Source organism: Chlorocebus sabaeus, chromosome 12, assembly GCF_047675955.1.
Source record: "Chlorocebus sabaeus isolate Y175 chromosome 12, mChlSab1.0.hap1, whole genome shotgun sequence".
In the NCBI taxonomy this organism is placed as follows: domain Eukaryota; kingdom Metazoa; phylum Chordata; class Mammalia; order Primates; family Cercopithecidae; genus Chlorocebus; species Chlorocebus sabaeus.
In genome coordinates this window covers 13,046,543-13,068,200 of record NC_132915.1, presented here as the reverse complement: position 1 = coordinate 13,068,200, position 21,658 = coordinate 13,046,543, and the positions used below count along the sequence as shown (strand labels likewise).

At 42.6% G+C, this 21,658-nt stretch overlaps 1 protein-coding gene across 14 annotated transcripts in view; it reads left to right on the top strand.

Annotated features, from left to right (window-relative positions):
- The first annotated feature begins 3,372 nt into the window (after positions 1-3,372).
- NTRK2 (neurotrophic receptor tyrosine kinase 2) overlaps positions 3,373-21,658 on the top strand; it is a 369,088-nt gene continuing 350,802 nt past the window's right edge. The window contains exons 1-4 of one of the 14 annotated variants that reach the window (XM_037998574.2): positions 3,373-3,712; positions 4,262-4,350; positions 4,621-4,829; positions 5,318-5,901. In XM_037998574.2, coding sequence (XP_037854502.2) covers positions 5,690-5,901 — 212 coding nt within the window. In that variant the 5' untranslated portion in view covers positions 3,373-3,712; positions 4,262-4,350; positions 4,621-4,829; positions 5,318-5,689. Of the gene's footprint in view, positions 3,713-4,228; positions 4,351-4,620; positions 4,830-5,317; positions 5,902-7,002; positions 7,108-21,658 lie in introns of those variants that run through there. The other 13 variants (XM_037998575.2, XM_037998573.2, XM_007969624.3 and 10 more) reach the window with 13 other exon arrangements.

Below are 21,658 nucleotides of genomic sequence, written 5' to 3'. Positions count from 1 at the left end.
ATCTGAATACCTTTTATTTCTCTTTTTTTTATTTATTGCACTAACTAAAATCTCCAATGCAATATTGAGTAGAAATTGTGAAAGTGGATTTCCTTGTCTTATAACTGCTTTTTGGAAAAACATTCCCTTACCCCCACTACACTTTCTAGACTCTGGTAACCCTCATTCTCCCTCTGCCTCCATGAGATCTACTCTCTGCCTCCCTGAGATCAACTTGGATTCATGAGACAAACTCCACTTACTCATGATGTTTTTGGATGTGTGATGTTAAATCAATTTACTGAAATTCTGCTTAGAATGTTAGCACTTACATTCATAGGAACTGTTGTTTTCTTTTCCTGTAATGTTTTTGTATATCAGTATCAAGGTAATGTTGGCCTCATAAAATGAATTGGAAAGTATTTCTTCCGCTTCATTTTTCTAGAAGAGTATGTATAAAATTGGTATTATTTTTCCTTAATTGTTTTGTAGAATTCACCAATGAAGCCATCTGGGAGTGGAGTTTTCTTTGTGGAAAGTTTTTAACCACACATTCAAATTCTACAATAGATATAGGATTATTTAGATACTCTATTTCTTCTATAGTGAGTTTTTTTGTCTTTGTATCTCTCATAGAACATGTTCATTACATTTAAGTTGTTAAATGTATTTGCATAAAGTTGTTCACAATATATCCATAGTATTTCTTTAATATATATAAAATATTCAGTGTTTTAATTGCTCTCAGTACTGTTATTGGTCCTTTGTGTTTTCTCTTTTTTATTTCTGATCAGTTGGACTAGCTCTTTTTATTCATCTTCACAAAGAACCAGCTCTTGATTTAATTAATTTTCTCTATTGGTTTTATGTTTTCTATTTTATTATTTTCCATTCTGCTCTGTATTATTTCCTCTCTTCTGTTTACCTTGTGTTTAATTTGTTCTTTTTTCCCTCTGATTTCTTAAGGTGGAAGCTGAGGTCACTGGTTAGAGATCTTTCTTCTTTCCCGATACAGGAATTTAGTGCTATAAAATACCCTCTAAAAACTACTTTAGTGGTATCACACAAACTCTGATACATAGTGTTTTACATTTTCTTTTTGATTTTTTTTTTAACTCTGTACTCTTTAATCTTTTCAGTACTTCTTTCTCTGGCCTCAGGTAGCTTTATCACCAGCATGTGTCTGTCAGCACTATGCTGAATACTTGAGAGGAACCCTCTGCAGGTGTCCATAGTTCTTTCTGTGCAATACTCTTCTCTTTGCTACTCTGTCTTGTGAATGCTGCTCTCCTTGATTTCTCTTGAGCTAGTCTCCTCAACTTAGGTAGTTGTACTCTGCCTGAGTTCCTTCTCTCTGAATGATGACCTTCGTTGTCTTATATCCACTGTCTTAACTTTAATATATTTTGTTCAGTGTATTGGTCGTATGATTGAGAGAACAAATCTGTTCCCTATTACTCCATTTTAATCAGAAGGTGGCAGTATTCTTACTTATTTTTTACAACTCAGTACTGGATGTTAAAATCATTGTATTGAGTTATTACATGCATTCAAGAATGAAATGGTGTAGAAGAGGATATATTAGTTTATTCTATGTACTAAGGGTAAGGAAGTTTTGTATTGTGACACTTCTTTTTTTGTTAGTATATGCCTTTATGTATGTGTTCATTGGGTTGTGATATAAAAGGCATTTCTTATTGTGGATCACGATCAAAATAGTTTGAGAAACATTGCTCTAGGTACATCATGGTTCGGTGCAGGTAGGAGCCTGCAACACTTTGTTTCTATGCCTGCATTGAAGGGATCTGGAAAAAAAATCATCTCTATATTGTTCATCTGAAAAATGTTCACCATCTCTTACAAAGTCATGATCTGAGAATCCTTGAAGTGATCTCTGGGACATATCTTTTAGGTCTTAAAATCGAGATAGATCCACAATTCTATCAGTTAAGAAATAACTACTGATCGCCAATGTGTTCTAGACACTGTCCTTGGAGGTGTTGAGTTAACAGCATGAGTAAGTGGGAGGCCCTCTCTGGCCCAGTGCTGAAGCATATCTGGCTACTAAATGAGACAGAAAGTAAGGCAAGGTTTTAAGTAGTGCTATGAGCACTCGGAACACAAGGAAGATTTGAAATTTTGAAGGTGAGAAGGAGCGTGTCTGGGGGAATAATCCAGGTTCTTGCAGAATTAGAGGTTGAGAAAGTAAGATCTCAACTTTATTTTATTTATCCATTAAAAATACACATATATTTTAATACCTACTATGTCCTTGAGATATATCAATGAACAAAATAGACAAAAATCCCTGCCTTCATGGAGTGTACATTCTACTGGGAGAAATTTAAAATATATATATGATAAGTAAATGATCTGTCCAAAAGACAAACTGCTATGGTTGAAATAGTAGAGCAGAAGTAGGGTGATTAGAAGTAGGACTGCAAATCCTAATTTTAAGTGGGAGACAGTCAGTGGAATATATTTAGAATTCAACTGTAATAGTAGCATGTATTTACTCTAATAGAAATTCTACAACTATTCCAACATAATTGGAATCTTGTGGTGTACAAACCACCACCACCGTAAAACTGCCTATTCTCCATACCGCACTGACATGCTGCAGTCACTAGGGCGCAAATGGGCCGTTTCTTAGAAAAATGGGCTGAGAGTATGGGAGTGTGAGAGAGATGTGGGTGATTATGCACACACTCCTTCCTTCTCCAAGTGTTCCTCAGGGGCTTCTCCACTTAAGGGGCACTGACAAGACAGGCGGAGTTTTACGTGCGTCTGAGACCAGGTCATTTTTGCCCTTGCTTCTCTTCCTTGGCACGTCCTCACCTAGCAGAAAATCGAGAGAGGCCCTGCTGAGGAGTAAACTTCAGCCTGGCCGTTCACCACTCAAAGTGTGTTACAGCCGAGCGACAGTGGTGAGACAGACCTGCTAGCCTTGCCTTCGGGACCTGCAGCAAGATTTTTGGGTGCTGTCCAAGAATTCCCGCGGTAACACTCAGCGCCTAGGATCTGTACAAAAAAAGCCCCACTAGATGTTTTACGTTCCCTTCGTAATATAATGCTTGGCCTAGATCCGAGCATTCACTCTAAGGTTCGGTTTCTCGATCCTTCCCATCCCCAGCCTCTGCGGGTAGATAGTGACTGTTACTATATTTGAACGAGACTCCAACCCATTGCTCTCTCTGGAGCGGAGGATTGGCCGCCTTTTTCCCCGGGCCGGACCTCGGCGAGGCCAGGCAAGCCGCTCACTGGCCGGGCAGGGACGCGCAGGCGTCGGGCGCCGCTGGTTGCGCATCTGGCGCCAGAGCGCGCCCCCAGCGCTGTGCCCGCCGCGACCGTGGCGGTGGGCTGATTCTCCGGAGCGTGCCGGGCGCTCTCTCCCCGCGCGGGGGCACCAGAGCCCTCGGAAGTGTCAGGCACTGCGGTGCATTTTCCCAGTTCTCTTTTAAATGACTGCGGAAAAACAGATTCCGAGCCGCAAAAGGGAAGACGGATTCTCAGACAAGGTTTGCGAATGCCCCGCAGCCGTCATTTAACTGCGCCCGCAGAACTGTTACGGTTTGTCACCCGACCCTCCCGGATCGCCTAATTTGTCCCTAGTGAGACCCCGAGGCTCTGCCCGCGCCTGGCTTCTTCGTAGCTGGATGCATATCGTGCTCCGGGCAGCGCGGGCGCAGGGCACGCGTTCGCGCACACCCGCGCACACATGAACACGCGCAAGGTACGGCAGGGGAGCAAGGGCTTGGGATGCCCTGCGTGGGGGTGGGCATCGCGGGGAGTGAAGCTACGATCTGGGAATGGCTACATCCCGACAGGTTAAAGGATGAGAGAAAATGACGCGGCGCCACACATCGGACAGGCCAGGGTGGCCACCGAGCATTTAGAATACGCATCAGGCGCGCTCCCTTCCCCTCACATGTCTCTATTTCCCGGGCGTGTGATGGCAGAAAACGGCAGGAAAAAGATCCACTTAGAGAGCTAGAATTGTGTTTGGAGACTCCCTTCCCTCTGCAAAAGCACCAACAGGAAGCCCCTCCAAAACCACCGATCCCCAAATAGGTGGCCCGGAATGGGGGCGGTGATCCTTGGTTACCAATGCAGAACACGTTTTGGTGTTTACAACATTTATTTATTTTTAGGATAGCTTGCCCTCCCTTTTAGGCAGGGTGGGAAAGGAGAACGCGGGGAGGGAGAAGGGAGGGAGGATTCCTATAATAAGAATCAGCGCATTTTTCAGAGCTGAACCAAGCACGGTTTCCATTTCAAAAAGGGAGCCAGCCTCTACCGCGATTGTAGAAGAGACTGTGGTGTTAATTAGGGACCGGGAGGCGTCGAACGGAGGAACGGTTCATCTCAGAGGTACCTGGATGTAAATTCACACACACACACACACACACACAGAGGCACGCGCGCGCGTGTCTACACGGCCAGGATGTGTGCGTGTGTGCGTGCGTGTGTGCGCGCGTGTGTGCACTCCCACATGCTGCTGCTGTCTGCTTCTGGCCAGTGGCACTGATGCCTCCCTCCTCCCTGCTCGCCCCCAGATTCCCCTCCCCTCCCTGGTGCTTTTGTCTGGAGGGTGTTATGGGTTTGTGTGTGTATGAGCGCGTGTGTGTTTTTGGATTTCAGACTAATTTTCTGGAGTTTCTGCCCCTGCTCTGCGTCAGCCCTCACGTCACTTCGCCAGCAGTAGCAGAGGCGGCGGCGGCGGCTCCCGGAATTGGGTTGGAGCAGGAGCCTCGCTGGCTGCTTCGCTCGCGCTCTACGCGCTCAGTCCCCGGCGGCAGCAGGATCCTGGACCCAGGCGCCGCCGGCGGGCGTGAGGCGCCGGAGCCTGGGTGAGCAGCACAGACAGTGCCCTCGGTCGCCTCGGCCCTCCCTGTCTCCCCCTGGGGCGGCCTCGGCTACTCCCCAGGTGGGACGTGCCGCGCCACCTGCCCGCGCCACCGGCACCCAGCGGCCGTGGCGGATTCTGCAGCATCATTCGGGGGCCCCGTCGCGGAGCCAAAACTGCCGGCAGTCTCCGCATTCCCCTTTAAAGGGTCCTTCGCCCGGCCTGTACCATGGAATCCTGTCTCGGGGACCCTTTCCCTACCTCCCCTCCCTTGGCCTCAGGCTCGAAGAGAGAGTGGGCACACTGGTGGCTCCAGCGGCGTCAGTGCCATCGCGGGGCAAGTTGATTCCTGGGCTGGAGCTGGGCACTCATCCATCCACAGTCTCCTGGCTGGGATCGGGGTGGGGATGACGCGAGCGCAGAGGGAGAGTGCTCCAATTAGTGGTGTTGGGGGTCCTACACTCAGTCTTACGCGTATCTGTTTGTCCTCAGCCTCGAGGTGCATACCGGACCCCCGTTCGCGTCTAATAAGGAGCCTGCACCCCAGAGAGTCCCGGGAGCGCCGCCGGTCGGTGCCCGGCGCGCCGGGCCATGCAGCAACGGCCGCGGCGGAGCTCCGAGCGGCGGTAGCGCCCCCCTGTAAAGCGGTTCGCGATGCCGGGGCCACTGTGAACCCTGCCGCCTGCTGGAATACGCTCCGCTCCGGACCAGCTCAGCCTGTGATACGCTGGACTCCGCGCGCCCGCAGCAAGCACCGAGGAGTCAAGAGAGCCGCAAGCGCGGGGAAGGCCTCCCCGCACAGGTCGGGGAAACCGGCCGGTGCAGCGCGGGGACACTCACTCGGGCTGGCACTGGCTGCTAGGGATGTCGTCCTGGATAAGGTGGCATGGACCCGCCATGGCGCGGCTCTGGGGCTTCTGCTGGCTGGTTGTGGGTTTCTGGAGGGTCGCTCTCGCTTGTCCCACGTCCTGCAAATGCAGTGCCTCTCGGATCTGGTGCAGCGACCCTTCTCCTGGCATCGTGGCATTTCCAAGGTTGGAACCTAACAGTGTAGATCCTGAGAACATCACCGAAATGTGAGTTCCTGGAGCTTTTCCTCTTTTTTCTCCTTGCCCCTAGGGCCCGGGCTGGCCAGATGGATAGGTCCTGAAAGTGAATGCTGTCTCAAGAGTGGGGAGAAGTCAGAGACAAGAGGTGCAAGACAGGGTCATCTGTCAGTTACCTGTCTGTTTCACTGGCTTGGGACTGCTAGTGCAGGAGAAGTGTGACACTTTAGGATAAGTTTTAAATATAGATATACATATGCCGATTATATGTGTATTCCTCGTGGGAAGGAACTCACTGTGCTTTTTATATTTCAAAGCTCTGCTGGGTGTGCTTTAGGCTTTCCGTATGCACTAACTTAGTTTTGGGCATTTTTGTTTCATAAAGTGCTGTGTGTATGTTGTGTTAGAAGTTCCATTAATATTCACTAGAAAAGAGGTTAAAATAATTAACTTTCCCGAATCTGTTGAAGGAAGTGACAGTCTCTCCCTTAACATCTTTTTTGAGGTTTGAGTTAACCACTTTCCCTTTTCATTTTATATATCAGATTTTGCTTAGGAGATGGCATCCAGAGATGGCCTTGAAAATGATCTGTAAGAGGAGAAGTTCTGAGTGTTGAAATGCACTCGCTCAAAAGAAAAAATGTGATCGTTGGAAGCCTAAAAGCCTGGTTTGATTTAATTTGGACTTGACTTCCCAGAGATATGATTTTGAGACCACTAGGATTATAACTCTTAATTGCCCATTGAATAATTTCCCAGGACTAGGCTGGATGATAAAGTAGTGGGTAGAACTCTGATGAATGCTGGCTTAAGCATTGGACCCCTGTATCCCTGGAAATGTTTGAGCTTGTTGTGGCTTGAAGAAACAGAACTGTGTATTTCTTTTCTCCTTTTCTGATGCTTTGTGACAAACACATTACCAAGCAAGAACTTGCCAGTCCTTTCTCTAGCATTCCTGTGTCACCTCTACTGGGCTGTTGTTGTTATTTTTTCCTTAAGGATGCTGTCATTCCATACATCTCATTAACGTGAGATTTTATTCATATACGTGCAAGATTGTAAGGCAAAGTTTCTCCCAGTTTTCCTTACTGTGTTTGATACTGAGATAGGCAGCCCTAAAGTGGGGCTTGGGCTGTGGCCTTCCGGTTGTCGAGTGCGCATGCATTTTTCCTTCCACAGAAAACATACAACCATGTTTCTGCCAACGTAGTTGACCAAGATAACCTGTTTTTTACTGTAAGTAAGAGACCTTCCTAGTCTCTGTTGCCTGTTCTGCTGCTGAGGCTTATGGTATAAGCCTCAGGCAAAAGGAAATGACAGCAGAGCGGAGGGGAATGTTCAAGCCTAGCATAGCTGAGACGTGTTGGGACTATCGGACTGAGTCCAGGGTGCTAGGATCTCTATCTTTGTGGCAAGGAGAGCAGGAGCAAGAGCGGAGAGCAAGGGTGGATAGGGTCCCAACTGTGGTGGTCTTGGACTGGGCTGGTTGAGGCTTACCAGGCTGGTCCAAAGTCTGTGGCCTTTTGTCAGAATCTTTTTCATGAGATGGGGTGTCAGTATTTAGATGGAGGAGGCCATATGGAATTCAGAGTGCTTCTGACTGTTTTGAGATCATGGGGAGTGTCTTACACAGTTAGATATTGTTGTGTGTGTGGTGGTGGTGCTTTTGAAATTCTGTTTTAGGAGACAGATGCATATAATGAAGAGAGAAATAGGATAGGGCTGATCATTTTCACTTTAATTGTTTTTCTCTTTGATAATTTTTAAGGCCATGATCTGAGAAAAAGGAAATAAAACTATCTTTAAATCTAAAAAATTATTATTTTAGACCTTCCTGATCTTAGCTATTGAATGTATATGAAATCAATTGATTTCAGCAGAGCTTTCTTATATCTGTCCTCACAATTGTTGTTGCTTCTTTTATATCTGATGGCAGATTCCTATTTTCAGCTTTTCTAAAGTAGGTTTTTAAAATATTTACTAAAGCGTGTGTCATAGTTATTCATTCAATCGTGGCACTTCTAATTTCTACTTTAATTTTTTTCCCTTTTGATTTGAAAACCTCTTGGGGTTGTGGGAGTGGAGAGGTATATAGGGCTAAGTGTTGAGAACAGGGAATTAGGATAGTAATAGTAGTCTGGCTGGGTAGATGTGAGTCCTGAGACAAAGTAAGCTTCTCTGCTCTATCTCAGCTTCATGTGAGCCCAGCCAGTTTGTGCCCCAGTGCCTTTATCTGTAACTCATAGTACGATACTTATTTGGAAAGTACTCCATATCATTGTTTTGAATTCTGCTTTTTTGACCTCAAAATGATGTCGGTGGATGCGCTTGTTTCATCTCATCCTTATATGACACAATCTGTGTTCTTTTTCTTACATGTTAATATTTGCTTAAACAACTTTTAAATTCTTGGCCAGTGGATACCAGCTACAGTTGGAACCAAATTATACATATTTTAAAACTTTGATATTAGGCCCAGTGGTATTCCTAAAATAACCTGTTGTAAAGTTCTGGTTTAATGGCATGTAGCTGAAGTTACGTGCTCCTATTCTTTAAAAATAGAAATAATGTATTGAATAAACTGTGATTAACAACACACAACTTGCTGAAACAACAGTTTACCACATCATTCAAAAATGGTGTCTCTTTTAGCATCTATATATTAAACCATCCTGCCCTTAGGGTTCTAAGAACACAAATAGCGGAACATTTAAAAAATGTATAGATTAAGAGGTAGGATCTTTTTGTGTTGTTGTTTTTACATGCATGCTTTAAGCTAAGCTGACATTTTGTCCTCAGAGTCATTGAACCTATTTTATTAAAAGTCTTCCCATCACAGTACCTGTTTCATATTTTTTGCTCACTAATGTGACATAACCAGATCAGTATCTATCTATAGGTATGTATAACGCCTGCTCTGCATCACACTGCTAAGTGGCAGCTCCTGTTATTTGGAAATGGTTATACCACAGCAGTGTTAAAATGAATTTAAACACAGTACCAATGTCACATGCAATGGAATTCAAGAGTGAAGCCTGTTGTTGGGAATTACGTAACTGGCCGTTTAAATCCCAGTTGTATTAAGTGCCAAAGTGCATTGCAAAGGACAAGTTCTGTTTCACCCAAGTGGTAAAAGGCACAGTCAAAAGAAGTCATGCATTTTTTTTAGCTGTGGTAAAAAAAGAAAAAAGATACATAACCTAAAATTTACCATCTTACAGTTCGGTAGTGTTCTGTATATCCATGTTTTTGTGGAAGGGCATGCATTTTTATGTTGCACATGCTTTATGAAGACCAACACGGATCTTTTTTTGAGTTTCTTCAGTGGTATTCTCTGTTTTGGGGGTAATATTTGAGACAAGCCTTATATTTTTCCTCTTAGCACAACCTAAATAGAATTTGAAGCTTCTCCTATCACAGACTCTATGTGCAATTTATTGTTGGCCTGGTTAAGCAGCTGTGATGTTGTGTCATTAATACATTGATTTTGGCCCTCTTACTTTAGTAAGCTTTGCCATTGCAATTAATTGTACTTAAAAAAATCCTGGCATTCACAAAGATTCAGTGAAAGGCATCAGTTTTTATTACTCTGATGTTTACTTCTCAGCCCCTCCATTGGGGATTTTAGAACTTTGGATTGTGGCTTATATGCATTTAAGAGCCATGTATTTAAATTTGGAGCATGGTTGCATAAGCCACACTAGACTTGTTAATAAATAAGGCAGTCTAATTTACATCATTCATTATTTAATACAACTTGCAAGCTGGAGTTGAGAACATGCTGTCTTCGTAGTGTAGGTATTTACAGACATCAGCTTGGTACAACCGTGTGGAGTCTTTTTAGTTTCATACCTTCAATCTCTGCAACATGGACACTTCTGTTACCCTGGGTAAACCGATGGAAAAGCCTTGTGACCCTTTTGACCCTACTTTCTTCCACCTCCCCTTCCATCACCCATTATTTACTATACAGGAAAATGGGTTTGATTTTTTTCTTCTCTGAAAAGTGATATTTCCTTATGGGAATTCAGAACCCTGGAGTTGAGAGAAGAGCCTGGGTTGTATGTTATTACAAGCAAGTAATGGGAAGTTGAAGCAATGTGGTCCCAGCTCCCTAGCATCGAGTTTAGGTCTGTTTAAGGTCTCTCACTGTTTCTATCCCATAAACCTCTGTTTGTGTCTGTTTCAATATTCCCTTATAAAGAGGTTTTCTAAGCTGAAGAGTTGGCTGAACAGCTGAGAGTTGAGGTCTCTTTCTCCCTAGGAATATTCTGTATGATCTCTTTGACTGTATCTAGGTCATAGGAGTATAAAAACTAGAGTTTTTGTTTAGCTGGGGAAGGGGAATTGAATTTCTTTTCTCTTTTACTTTCTTCTTCTTCTTCTTCTTCTTCTTCTTCTTCTTCTTCTTCTTCTTCTTCTTCTTCTTCTTCTTCTTCTTCTTCTTCTTCTTTTTTTTTTTTTGCCTTGAGTATTAAGCAAGTGAATCCAGTTTTAACCCATTGCTCATCTTAGGGAAAAAACATTATCAAACCATTATTGAATACCATAAACTGGCCTTATCCCTCTGGCTAACTTTACCACTTCTCTAGAGAGTTTCTTGTAGGTTCAGAAGCTATAGGGTAGGATGTGACATGAAAGACCTGCCTCTTGGAACAAGGCCAGTTTTTAGTCGCTCCTGATGCCTGTAATCAATGGGAGGATTTGGGGGAGAGACTATTGAGGCGTGGCAAAGTTTTTACTTGTTTGATGTGTGTTCGTGAGAGAGAGAGAGGGAGAGAGAAAGAGAGAGGGAAGAAAAAAAAAGCCCTGAATCTTGGATTATTTATAGTTGATCAATCATTTTTATAGTCTACTTGGTTGAGCTATTTTAAAACAAATCCCACCTCAAGCCTCAAATGGCAAAGATCTGAGCTCCACTGTGGCCTGATAATTTTAGCTCACATTTGATTGCTGATCAATCTCCATTAGAAAAGTAAAGGTCCCACATAACTGGGTGCCTTCTCACCACTTAACTTTGCTCTCTGGGGTGTCCGAAGGACTGGGAAGTCATAAATATTGATCTGGGAGATGGATGAGTGAATGTGCCCGAAGTTATAAAAATCTTGCAAAGAAAAATAATGTGTAGATACCAAGTTAATTCTTTATGTGTTTCAAAAAATAAAAATAGAAAAGCATATCATGGAAAGCTGGAGTCAGGAGACCTGGAAACTGCATCCCAATGTCACCACTACCCAGTCACTACCCAGTTACCTGATCTTGAAGCAGTTTTTTAATGTTTCTGGGCCTCAGCTTGTCACATGTAAACCGAGGGCTTTGGATTTGGTGCTCAGACAAGTTTCTCCAGGCTCTGAAGTTTCCTGAAGCCTCGGGCACGGAGATGAGGAAGTGTATACATCAGCTTGAAGGAAGGGGGCGATGCAAGGTGCTCTGGGTCTGGTAGTGTGTGAATTTGAAGACCTTTGGTGTCAGAGTGTTACGTGGAAATGTGTTCAGTGTCTGCTCTGAACTCCCTCAGACCATATCTTTTTAAATGTGAGCTGCTAACAAGGCTAGTGGCATGTAAGTGCTGGTCTAATGAGTCTGAGGCCACAGGATCAGTGTTCAGATGGGTCACTTAGAATCGGAACCTCAGAAAGAGAAAGGGCTTTAGAAATGATCTGCTTCAGCCTCTTCTTTGCAAAAATCAAGGGCAGTGAAGAAAGTCGCCCAAGGTCGACTCATTAACAGCATGGTGGGAACTAGAAGCTCTTTCTCCTAGCATCCAAATGAATGCTGGGGGCCTTTGCTTTAGGTGCCTCCCCTCTGTTCTGTGTTCTCAAACTGACTGCCTAATTCTGGCTCACCATTTTATGAGGTTGGTGCAAAAGTAATTGCGCTTTTTGCCATGACTTTTGCACCAACCTAATAGAACCACCATAAATGGGGAGACAAGTTTAACATGGCTAAGTCTGTGCAAACTCATCTCTGTGAGAGACCAAATAATTAAAAAGTGCATGAGCTACTGATCTGGAAGCAATCATCTTATCTTCATACAGGAAGAAATATATTTTCTGTTTAGCTTAGTGTGTGTGTGTGTGTGTGTGTGTGTGTGTGTGTGTGTGTGTGTGTTAAATTTCAAGTGTTCCTCTTCTTCAGACAATTCATACACAAAAATTGAGCTTCAAAGAAAAGCCTTCATGAGTTGGCAGCAATGAGGTATGCTAACCTTGTGCCTGCTGGGCCATCTTTGCAGATTGGGGCTGGAGGAGGGGCAGAGCAGACAGAGTGAAATGAAGGCTGTTGCCCCTGGAGTCTTTGCCACAGTCGGGGGTGCTTATGTAAATGGAGAAACCCATAGCCCTTTCCACGAGGTCTGTGTTAGCTCCCCTGAAAGACCTGTGGCGAGAGAGTACTTATGCTTCCCTGACTTCTTTCTTCCCCCTGACTTCTCAATGCCTCAAGATTGATGACCAGTCTCAGTGACTGAGCCAGTGAGCAAACTTCAGGATTATTGGCTCCCATCCAGAACTCATCCAGCTACCATTTTATATTTGTTCGTGTTCTGCTCTGAGGCCTTTCCAGGAAAAGCACCCTTCTGAGAGATATTTTTGGTTGCATGAAGGTTTGCTCCCATGGGATGTGAAGGGCCCTTTACAGACATCCGCTTACTTAGGTTTACAGTCTCACTCTGAAGAAGGTGGGGAGGTTTTGGCAGCCTTTGAGGGGCTGTCAGGTTTATTAGTTTGCCTGGGCCCCTTGGTAAAGCAGAGCATAATTAGGGATAGGATCCTATCTAATGTCTTACTTAGGACTCTGTCTACTCCAACCTTGTTGCCTAAATTTGACCTCGAGAGCCTAGGAGAGGTCTAGAGACTTGAACTCATGTTCACAGGTTAAACGTCATGCAGTGCAAAGGAAGTGGGCTGGTGCTTCATCTTCTGTCTGCCCCACCCCCCATCCTCTTCTCCTGTTCAGCTCCTGGGCAGTCTGATGTATACTGTGAAGAGATAAACGATTTGGTTTCCTTTGGTAATATGGCATCTTCTTGTACAAAATAAAACTGTTAATAATCACACACCATTTAGAGTTCCTTTTTTATGTCAAATAAGGACAAATTGCTACTTAGCACCCCATCCTTTCCTGTAATCTTCATATCCCAAGAATTGTCTACACACACATACATAGACACGCACCATAATGTTGTATGTGTGTACCGTGTTTTTATCAACACATAAATCTGTGTATAAAACTCTGCTATGTGTAATTTGTTCAACTTAATTATCTTGAGTTGTAAACTTTTCTGAATAATTGAGAAGGTACTTCCCTAAACCACTGTTTTAGTTTTGTTTTTATCATTCTGGATTTCTCTTGGCCAGGACCTGGTTGGGCTGTCTTCTTTGTGAGAAGTACTTGAGTGTTAGTGCATTGACCCTGTTAGCTGACCTGATCACTCAGAGACCCACTGTGTCTCTCTTCTGGTTCTTTGATCTCTTCTCAACATAAATGAACAATGTAAACGAAACTGAAAGGTATTGGAATTTTGGTTTCAACTTCTGCAGTGTGGTGCAATTTAAAAAGAAAGAATCTTCTCGACGCTAATCTTTGTAACAAGAGTTGTTTCTACTTCATGTACCCCAGAGTCCCTTGCTGTGAGGTGGCAGAGGGGCCTATGCCCGAATTGCCTGACTCTTGCTCACCATGGGGCAAGTGACCTCTCTTTTCTGGGCTTGGCTTATTGCTCTGTGTGATGCATGTGTAGGGGTGGAGGGTACCGGGCAAGAGAGTTTGACATCATAGCCCCTAGATTCCCCGGTAAGGTGTGACCAAAAAACCACACAACTATGGTGAAAAAAAAAAAAATCCAAAACAAGTGTCTCTCTCCAAAGAACAAAACAAAACCCCAAACCAGAATACTCTTTTTAATTTACTCCCAATTTTATTTCAAAACCCTGCTGCTACCACCCCAAACTCAAAGAATGTTATAGATGATTTTGCTCCTTGCATATTTCTTGTGCACATCTGGTGCTATGGCCCGAATGTTTGTATTCTCCCAAAATTCACATGTTGAAACTCAGTCACCAGGGTAGTGGTGTTGAGAGGTGGGAGTTGATTAGGACATAAAGGTAAAGGGGGTTAGTGGCCTTATACAAGAGATTCCAGAGAGCTTGTTTGTCCTTCCTGCTATGTGAGGACACACAAAGAAGGTGCCGTTTATGAGGAATGGGCCCTCACCAGATATCGAATCTCCTAGAATCTTGATCTTAGACTTCCCAGCCTCTAAAACTGTGAGCAATACATTTCTGTTGTTATAAATTACCCAGTCTAAAATATTTTATTATACCAGCCCAAATGGACTAAGGTACATAGGTTTGGCCCTTTCTCTTTGCAACTCTTCAGTCTCCTTCTGTTTCTGGTGGTGTTTCTTATCCCCTTCCCCTCTGTTCCCAAATCACAGACATACCTACACAAGCAATCATTTGGCTGGAAACCCCTTTAATAGATTGTAAAGAAATCTTGGCTTGTGTACTTTTTTTCTGGTGGATGACCTGAGGGCAGACCGTCATTGTTTCAACTGAACCTGATTTGATAAGGTTAACAGTCAGAAAGGAGACAAAATATAGGAACCTGGTATAACTGAAAGGAGCCCTGGTCAGGGAGATAGGAGTTGGGATACCCACTCTCTGACAGTATCGGGGTCTGGGATCTTGGTTGAGCTACTTGACCTCATCAGCCTGAGTGATTTCATTTTGAATCTGGAGGCTGCGACTCCCATGCATGCTACTCCTTGAAAGACTCTGTGGTTCTGAATCAGTCAGCCATGGACACTAGTGTTTCCTTTTCTGTTCTAGAATTCACCATTGCCTCCACTCCAGGGACAAACCAGAGTCTGCTTCAGTTCTTTTGGTGGCTAAAGAGCAGAAACCCAACCTGTAGGTTTTCTTTAAGTCCAGCTCTGCCATTAAGGCTGGAAGGTTTTGCTGGTCACCAGCTTCCTGCCATCCTGGGTGGCAGACCTTCCGTGGTTTCCCACTAATAGAAACAAATTTTTATTTTTTTCCCTGGGATTAGTGTTCAAGACTTTTTCAGCCCATTCCTGGCCCACTTCTGTGGATGACGCTCTGTCAAGTTTTCTAACTGACCTCTTTGGTTAGTCTCTGTTTTCTGTGAACCCAAGAGCAGAAGCTTTCACGGACATCAAATCTTATTTTTCTGCTCATCAAGTTGTCTTTTCATCTTGGTGGAATAGTTTGTCACATTTCCTGATTGTCATGTGGGTGAGCTGCCATCATGCAAACAGTAGTTCAGTGTCACTAGTGTTATTGAGGACGTGGAGATGTCCTACCAATAGGGTACTCTGCAGAGGCAAGGAGCCCCTGAGCAGCTTATATCTAGCAAGAGACAGATGCATACACATCTAAACACTTCCAATGGTGGGAAGCATTGATGTGTAGATGGGATGTGAGTAATTCCCAATCCTTACTTCCTATGGTGGCAGTAATCCAACTGAGTTTCATTATTTTCTGTCAAATGAGTTTTGGTATTCCTGGGACCACCTTCACTCATACTGCATTAGAGTAAGCTGCAACTTGCATCTGCAACCGGTTACGATGGAAGGGCTGGAGCGCCTTTCAGCTGAAGCTAATCACTGAACCTCTTGGCTCATCCTCTTAAGCTTTTTTCTATCAGCAACTTTCCCTCGCTCACATATCTGTATTTTCTGTTTCTTTCTATTGTTCCACATTTTAAGATAAGAATTGAAGCAGGTTCATGTTCCTCCCATCTTAGAAAAGTTTTTCTTTAGCATGATTGCCTCCCTATCCTTCTGATCCTGACTGAAGTAACTCTCTCTTCAAAGCCAGATCTTGGAAGAGTGATCTGTATTCATTATGTCTATTTTCCTATCTCCTATACCAGTCCCATTCCACTGTTTTTCAAACTCACTCCACCATAGTCCCCAGAAGCCTTCATGGGCCATATTCCTCAGTCCTTATCTTACTTGACTTCTTAGCAGAATTTGACTTCATTTCTCACTCCCTCCTTGAAACATTCTTTTCCTTTGGCCTTGGTGTAACCACATTTTTCTTGTTTTCCCTCTATCTCTCTGCATGCTACTTGTTTGCTTTATTTGTCGGTTCCTTTTCTCTGCTCTTAAAAACAGACCTTAAAAGTTGATGTCCCTTGGGATTCTGTACTATGGCTGCTTCTCTTCCTGGGCTATCTCTGGGCTACATCACCCTCATCCATGACTTATGTTACCTTCTTTGTGCTAATGATTTCCTAATCTGTTTCCCATCAATTATCAGTGAAGACCTTTGGACTCATGTATGCAACACCTCTCATACAGGACAGTGTCACACTTGTCATTTCTAAACAAAATTTTTCACTGTTGCCCCAAACCCATTGCCAGTGTTCCCTATTGTAATGGATGGCACCATTATCCAGTCAGTAATACAAGCCACAAACCGTGACTCTTCCTTCTCTGTAACCCCTATACTCATTCACATACTATGTCTTGTCAATCCAGTTTTCTAAGTATTTCTTAAATCTAATTTTTAAAATCTCCACTGACATTATTCAATCATTCTTTCAACAAATATTGATTGGGGTCTTCTCCATGTTAGACACTAGCTAAGTACATGGGATATGGTGAAAAAAACTGCCCTGGTCTCTTCTTACCAGGATTGCAGTGTGTGGGGGCGGGGGGCGGGGAACAAACATCTGATAAGTACTTACATAGAAACTATATAATTCATGCCATCATCATCCTTGCCTAAAATGCTGCAATCGCTTCCTATTTCGCATCCCTGCCTCCAGTCTTGTCCCCTCTCTACCCATGCCACACTGTAGCTGGAGTGGTCTTTCCGAAATGCTGATCTTATCATCTCACTGCTTATAATTACCCTCTGGCTCCCGGTGTCTCTTAAAATAATGCCTAAAGTTGTTTATTTTCATTTTCGTTTTTAAAAAATAGAAGAAAATTGTCACTATACTGCTATATAAAGAGACATATAGCTATTACATGGACCAGAATGCACAGATCAGCATAACAGTCTTTTTCTACACCAGCAGCTCTATAAAAAAGAACAAATTATAACTGGAAGCTTGCTTGGTGATCTTGGAATTAGAGCAAGGGCATTTAATTCTGCATTTAAAATGTTAAATGGCATTAAGCTAAGCTTGCCTGAGGCATCCATCTCCATAATGGGAGAGCCTTCACAAAGGGAATGTAGAACTTGAAGTACTTTGGCCCAGACTTGTATCCCCTGGATGGACACTCCTTTTCCTCTCCTTCATTCTCTGCCCAGCACCAATGCTGATTGATGCATTCTTTCTTTGGAAAGGTTAGTACCTTTAGCCAAGGCTTCTCATGCCTGGGAGCCTTTCAGATTCTTTAAAGTGATTTTGCACATCTCTCTGAAATACATTAACTTTATTGTATGGAATTTAGCTGGTAATTTTATTTTTTAAGATAATATTTGAAAGTGATCAGAAATGCAGGCAGCACAAAGGAGTGTACCATGAATACACTTTGTAACTCTTGTTAGAAAGGGTGTACCTTCACTCTGAAGAAGGTGGGGAGGTTTTGGCAGCCTTTGAGGGGCCGTCAGGTTTTGTAGTTGGCCTGGGCCCCTTGGTAAAGCAGAGCATAATTAGGGATAGGATCCTATCTAATGTCTCACTTAAGGCTCTGTCTACTCCAACCTTGTTGCCCAAGTTTGACCTCGAGAGCCCAGGCAATTCCCTCCCACCATGTTCTCCCACCCTCTAAAATCCCTCAGCTCCCCTCTCCAGTAACAACCACGGATCTTATTTTGTGTCAGTTCCCTTTCAGAAATCTTCTTCTTACATATATAGTATATATATAGGTCTTTTTAGTTTGTACACAAATGAGGGCATGCTATACCGCCTCTTCTACATCTTGTTAGTTTTTCACTTAACAATGTATCTTAAAAATGTTTCTAGATAAACATATGTAACCAACCTTGTTTTCTTCCCAGCTGCACAGAAATCCTCTGGATAAATAGACTCTATTTAACCAACTTCTTACTGGACAACTCCAGTGTACAAGTTCTTATGCATACTTTCTACTTGTATCCTCACATGGCAGAAGGGACAGACAAGCTCCCTCTGGCCTCTCTTATAAAGGGCATTAATCTCATCCCACCCTAATGACCTAATCACCTCCAGAAGTCCCCACCTCCCAACATCACATGCATAACTTTATCTATAGGAAAAGTTCCTAGAATTTGAATTGCAAGAAAATTGCAAGATATTTGTGCTTTGTGATTTGTGTGTGTGTGTGTGTGTGTGTGTGTGTGTGTGTGTGTGTGTATTTTACCTTAAGGTCCGGGATACATGTGCAGAATGTGCAGGTTTGTTACATAGGTATACATGTGTCATGGTGGTTTTCTGCACCCATCAACCTGTCATCTAGGCTTTAAGCCCCACATGCATTGGGTATTTGTCCTAATGCTCTCCCTCCCCTTGCCCCCTACCCCCAACAGGCCCTGGTGTGTGATGTTCCCCTCCCTGTGTCCATGTGTTCTCATTGTTCAACTCTCACTTACCAGTGAGAACATGCAGTGTTTGGTTTTCTGTTCCTGTGTTAGTTTGCTGAGAATGGTGGCTTCCAGCTTCATCCATGTCCCTGTAAAAGACATGATTTCATTTCTTTTTTGTGGCTGCATAGTATTCCATGGTGTTATATGTGCCACATTTTCTTTATTCAGTCTATCATTGGTGGGCATTTGGGTTGGTTCCAAGTCTTTGCTATTGTAAATAGGGCTGTAGTAAATATACGTGTACATGTGTCTTTATAGCAGAATGATTAATAATCCTTTGGGTATATACCCTTTGATGGGATTGCTGGGTCAAATGGTATTTCTGGTTCTACATCCTTGAGGAATTACCATGCTCTTTTCCACAACAGTTGAACTAATTTACACTCAGACCAACAGTGTAAAAGCGTTCCTATTTCTCCACAACCTCGCCAGCATCTATTGCTTCCTGACTTTTTAATAATGGCCATTCTGACAGGCGTGATAGTACCTCACTGTGGTTTTGATTTGCATTTCTCTAATGAAATGATGAGTAAGAGCGATGATGAGCTTTGGTTCATATGTTTGTTGGCTGCATAAACATCTTGTTTTGAGAAGTATCTGTTCATATCCTTTGCCCACTTTTTTATGGTTTTTTTTTTCTTGTAAATTTGTTTAAGTTCCTTGTAGATTCTGGATATTAGACCTTTGTCAGATGTGTAGATTGCAAAAATTTTCTCCCATTCTATAGGTTGCCTGTTCACTCTGATGATAATTTCTTTTGCTGTGTAGAAGCTCTTTAGTTTAAGTAGATACCATTTGTCAAGTTTGACTTTGGTTGCAATTGCTTTTGGTGTCCTAGTCATGAATTCTTTGTCCATGCATATACCTGAATGGTATTGCCTAGATGGTATTTAGGTCTTTAATCCATCTAGAGTTAATTTTTGTATAAGGTATAAGGAAGGGGTCCAGTTTCAATTTTCTGCATATGGCCAGCCAGTTTTCCCAGTACCATTTATTAAACAGGGAATCCTTTCCCTATTGCTTGTTCTTGTCAAGTTTGTCAAAGATCAGATAGTTGTAGATGTGTGATGTTATTTCTGAGGTCTCTAATATTTGCGATTTTTAAGTAAATATTGCCAAGTTGTTTTGCAAAGAGGTCACATCATTTTGTTCTCCAGCAGAAGCTGGGAGTGCCTGCTTTCCTACAATTAAGCCAGTACTATTATTGAACCTTTTGTTATCAAACCTTTTGTCGTTTGTCAACCAGTTTCCTGAGAAATAGTACCTCAATTGCTGTATTTTGCAGTTTTGTAATTATAATTCAAATTGAAAGTCTTTTCATATGTTTGTAAGTCATTGGTATTTTTTTTTTTTCAGTAAACTTAACCCTTTTCTTTTTTAATTGAATTAGTGGCCTTTTCAAAAAATAAGAAAATTTGTACTTTGCCTAATGTTTTGCTTGTCTTCTAATGTCAGTTATGGATTATGACATTTCCTTTTTCTTCTCCTCCTCTTCCTCTTTTTTTGTGAAGCAGAATTAATTTTTTTCTAGTAAAGTTTATTTCCTTTTCTGTGTCTATGTTGTAGATATGGCTAAGAAGACTATTGCCTTTCCTAAGAGTATAAAATGAAGAATTCTATATTTTCTTCTACTGCTTTTACTATTATATGTTGTTACATTTAAAGCTTTTGTCTATCTAAATTTTAAAAATATATGGAGTGATGTAGCAATTGTTTTATTTATTTATTTTTTTGGTATAGCCAATCAGGTTTCTGGATCTCATTAGTTACATAATTCTATCTTTTCCTCGCTAATTTAAAATAGCAATTTGGTTCTATGGGAGGACTACCTTTGTGTTTGGGCCTGCTTAGGGATCTAGCTTATTCCATTAATCAGTCTGTGTACTTACATGCCAGCATTAAACTTTTATCTCCCATAGTGTCTTTTTTTTTTTTCTTTTGCTATTTGAAGTATTAGTGTCTTACTCATCAGTCTTCTTTCAGAATTTTCAGGATGATTCTAGCATGATGATTATTCCACATGAATTTTAGGAACTGCTTGCCTAGCTCCCCTGCTTGATAGTGGTGTTTTTAACAAAGATGGCATTACACTTATATAGCAAAGGCTGACAACTTCTTATCAAGTCTTGAAAGCCCTGTGTCCTCAGATTCAAAGCCATTTCTCAGCCTCATTTCATGCCTCTACCTTTGTTCGATGCCATGATACAGCCACTCTGAGTTTTCAATGTATCTACTGAGCTATAATCTCACTTATCTTCCAGGTTGTCCTCTCTGCCTGGAACCTTTTCCCTTCCTTCTACACTGGCTAACTCCTGCTTATCTTTTAGGCCTTAGCTGTGATGTTGCTTCTTCTGCCTCTATACCTGGTCTATGTACCCTCCACTACATGCTCTTATAGCCCCCCGTGTTTTGCATCACAGCATAGGTTACTTAGTATCATCAGTGTGTGCCTGCATACCTGTCTGTACACACCATTAGGACATAAACTGCATGAAGGCAGAGACATATGGATCTTGTTTACTGCTCTTTCCTGGCATCTAGCACAATATCCTAGTTCTCCATGTTACCCAAATACACGTGGATATGCACTCATGAGCACCGTCCCCCCACCATATGTATACACATACATCTATCATCTAGAACTCTAAAGAGGAGTATTAGTTGGTCTCTGGGTCATCAAATATGTAAATCTCTAGACATAATTTTTCTCAAGCTATCAAGTTAAGATGTTTGTTTATATACATGACCTTTATGGAATTAAAGTGCACAGTGTTAGTTCATGCACAGCAGGAGATCGATTAATCGTGGAAAGGAAGAAGGCAAAGCATTGATGAGGCAGGCTGATTACATATCCAACAGGAAGGAGGGACAGCAAAGAGAGGGGAGGATGAGGGCATTCTGCAGATGGAGAGAGATGCAGAGCACACAAGCTCAACAACAGGGGAAAATCCAGGGGAAAAGAATCACTCCAGGGTCACCTGATCTCCAACAAACAAATAGGTCTAATGAGAAAGATTTGTGTCTTTTCTGTTAGGTAATAGCTAATAATGGATATCCTTGTGGATCAATTGCAGTTTTCCCTGCAACTGCATTTATGGGGCTTCACTTAAAAGGCAATTCTGGTGTGAGATTTCAGATGCGATTTATCCTTCTTGGGGTATGGATGATAGAGGCTGTTCATTTTTCTCAAAAAATTGCAAACATCAGGAGTATAAAAAGATAATGTGTCAGGTCTAGTTTAG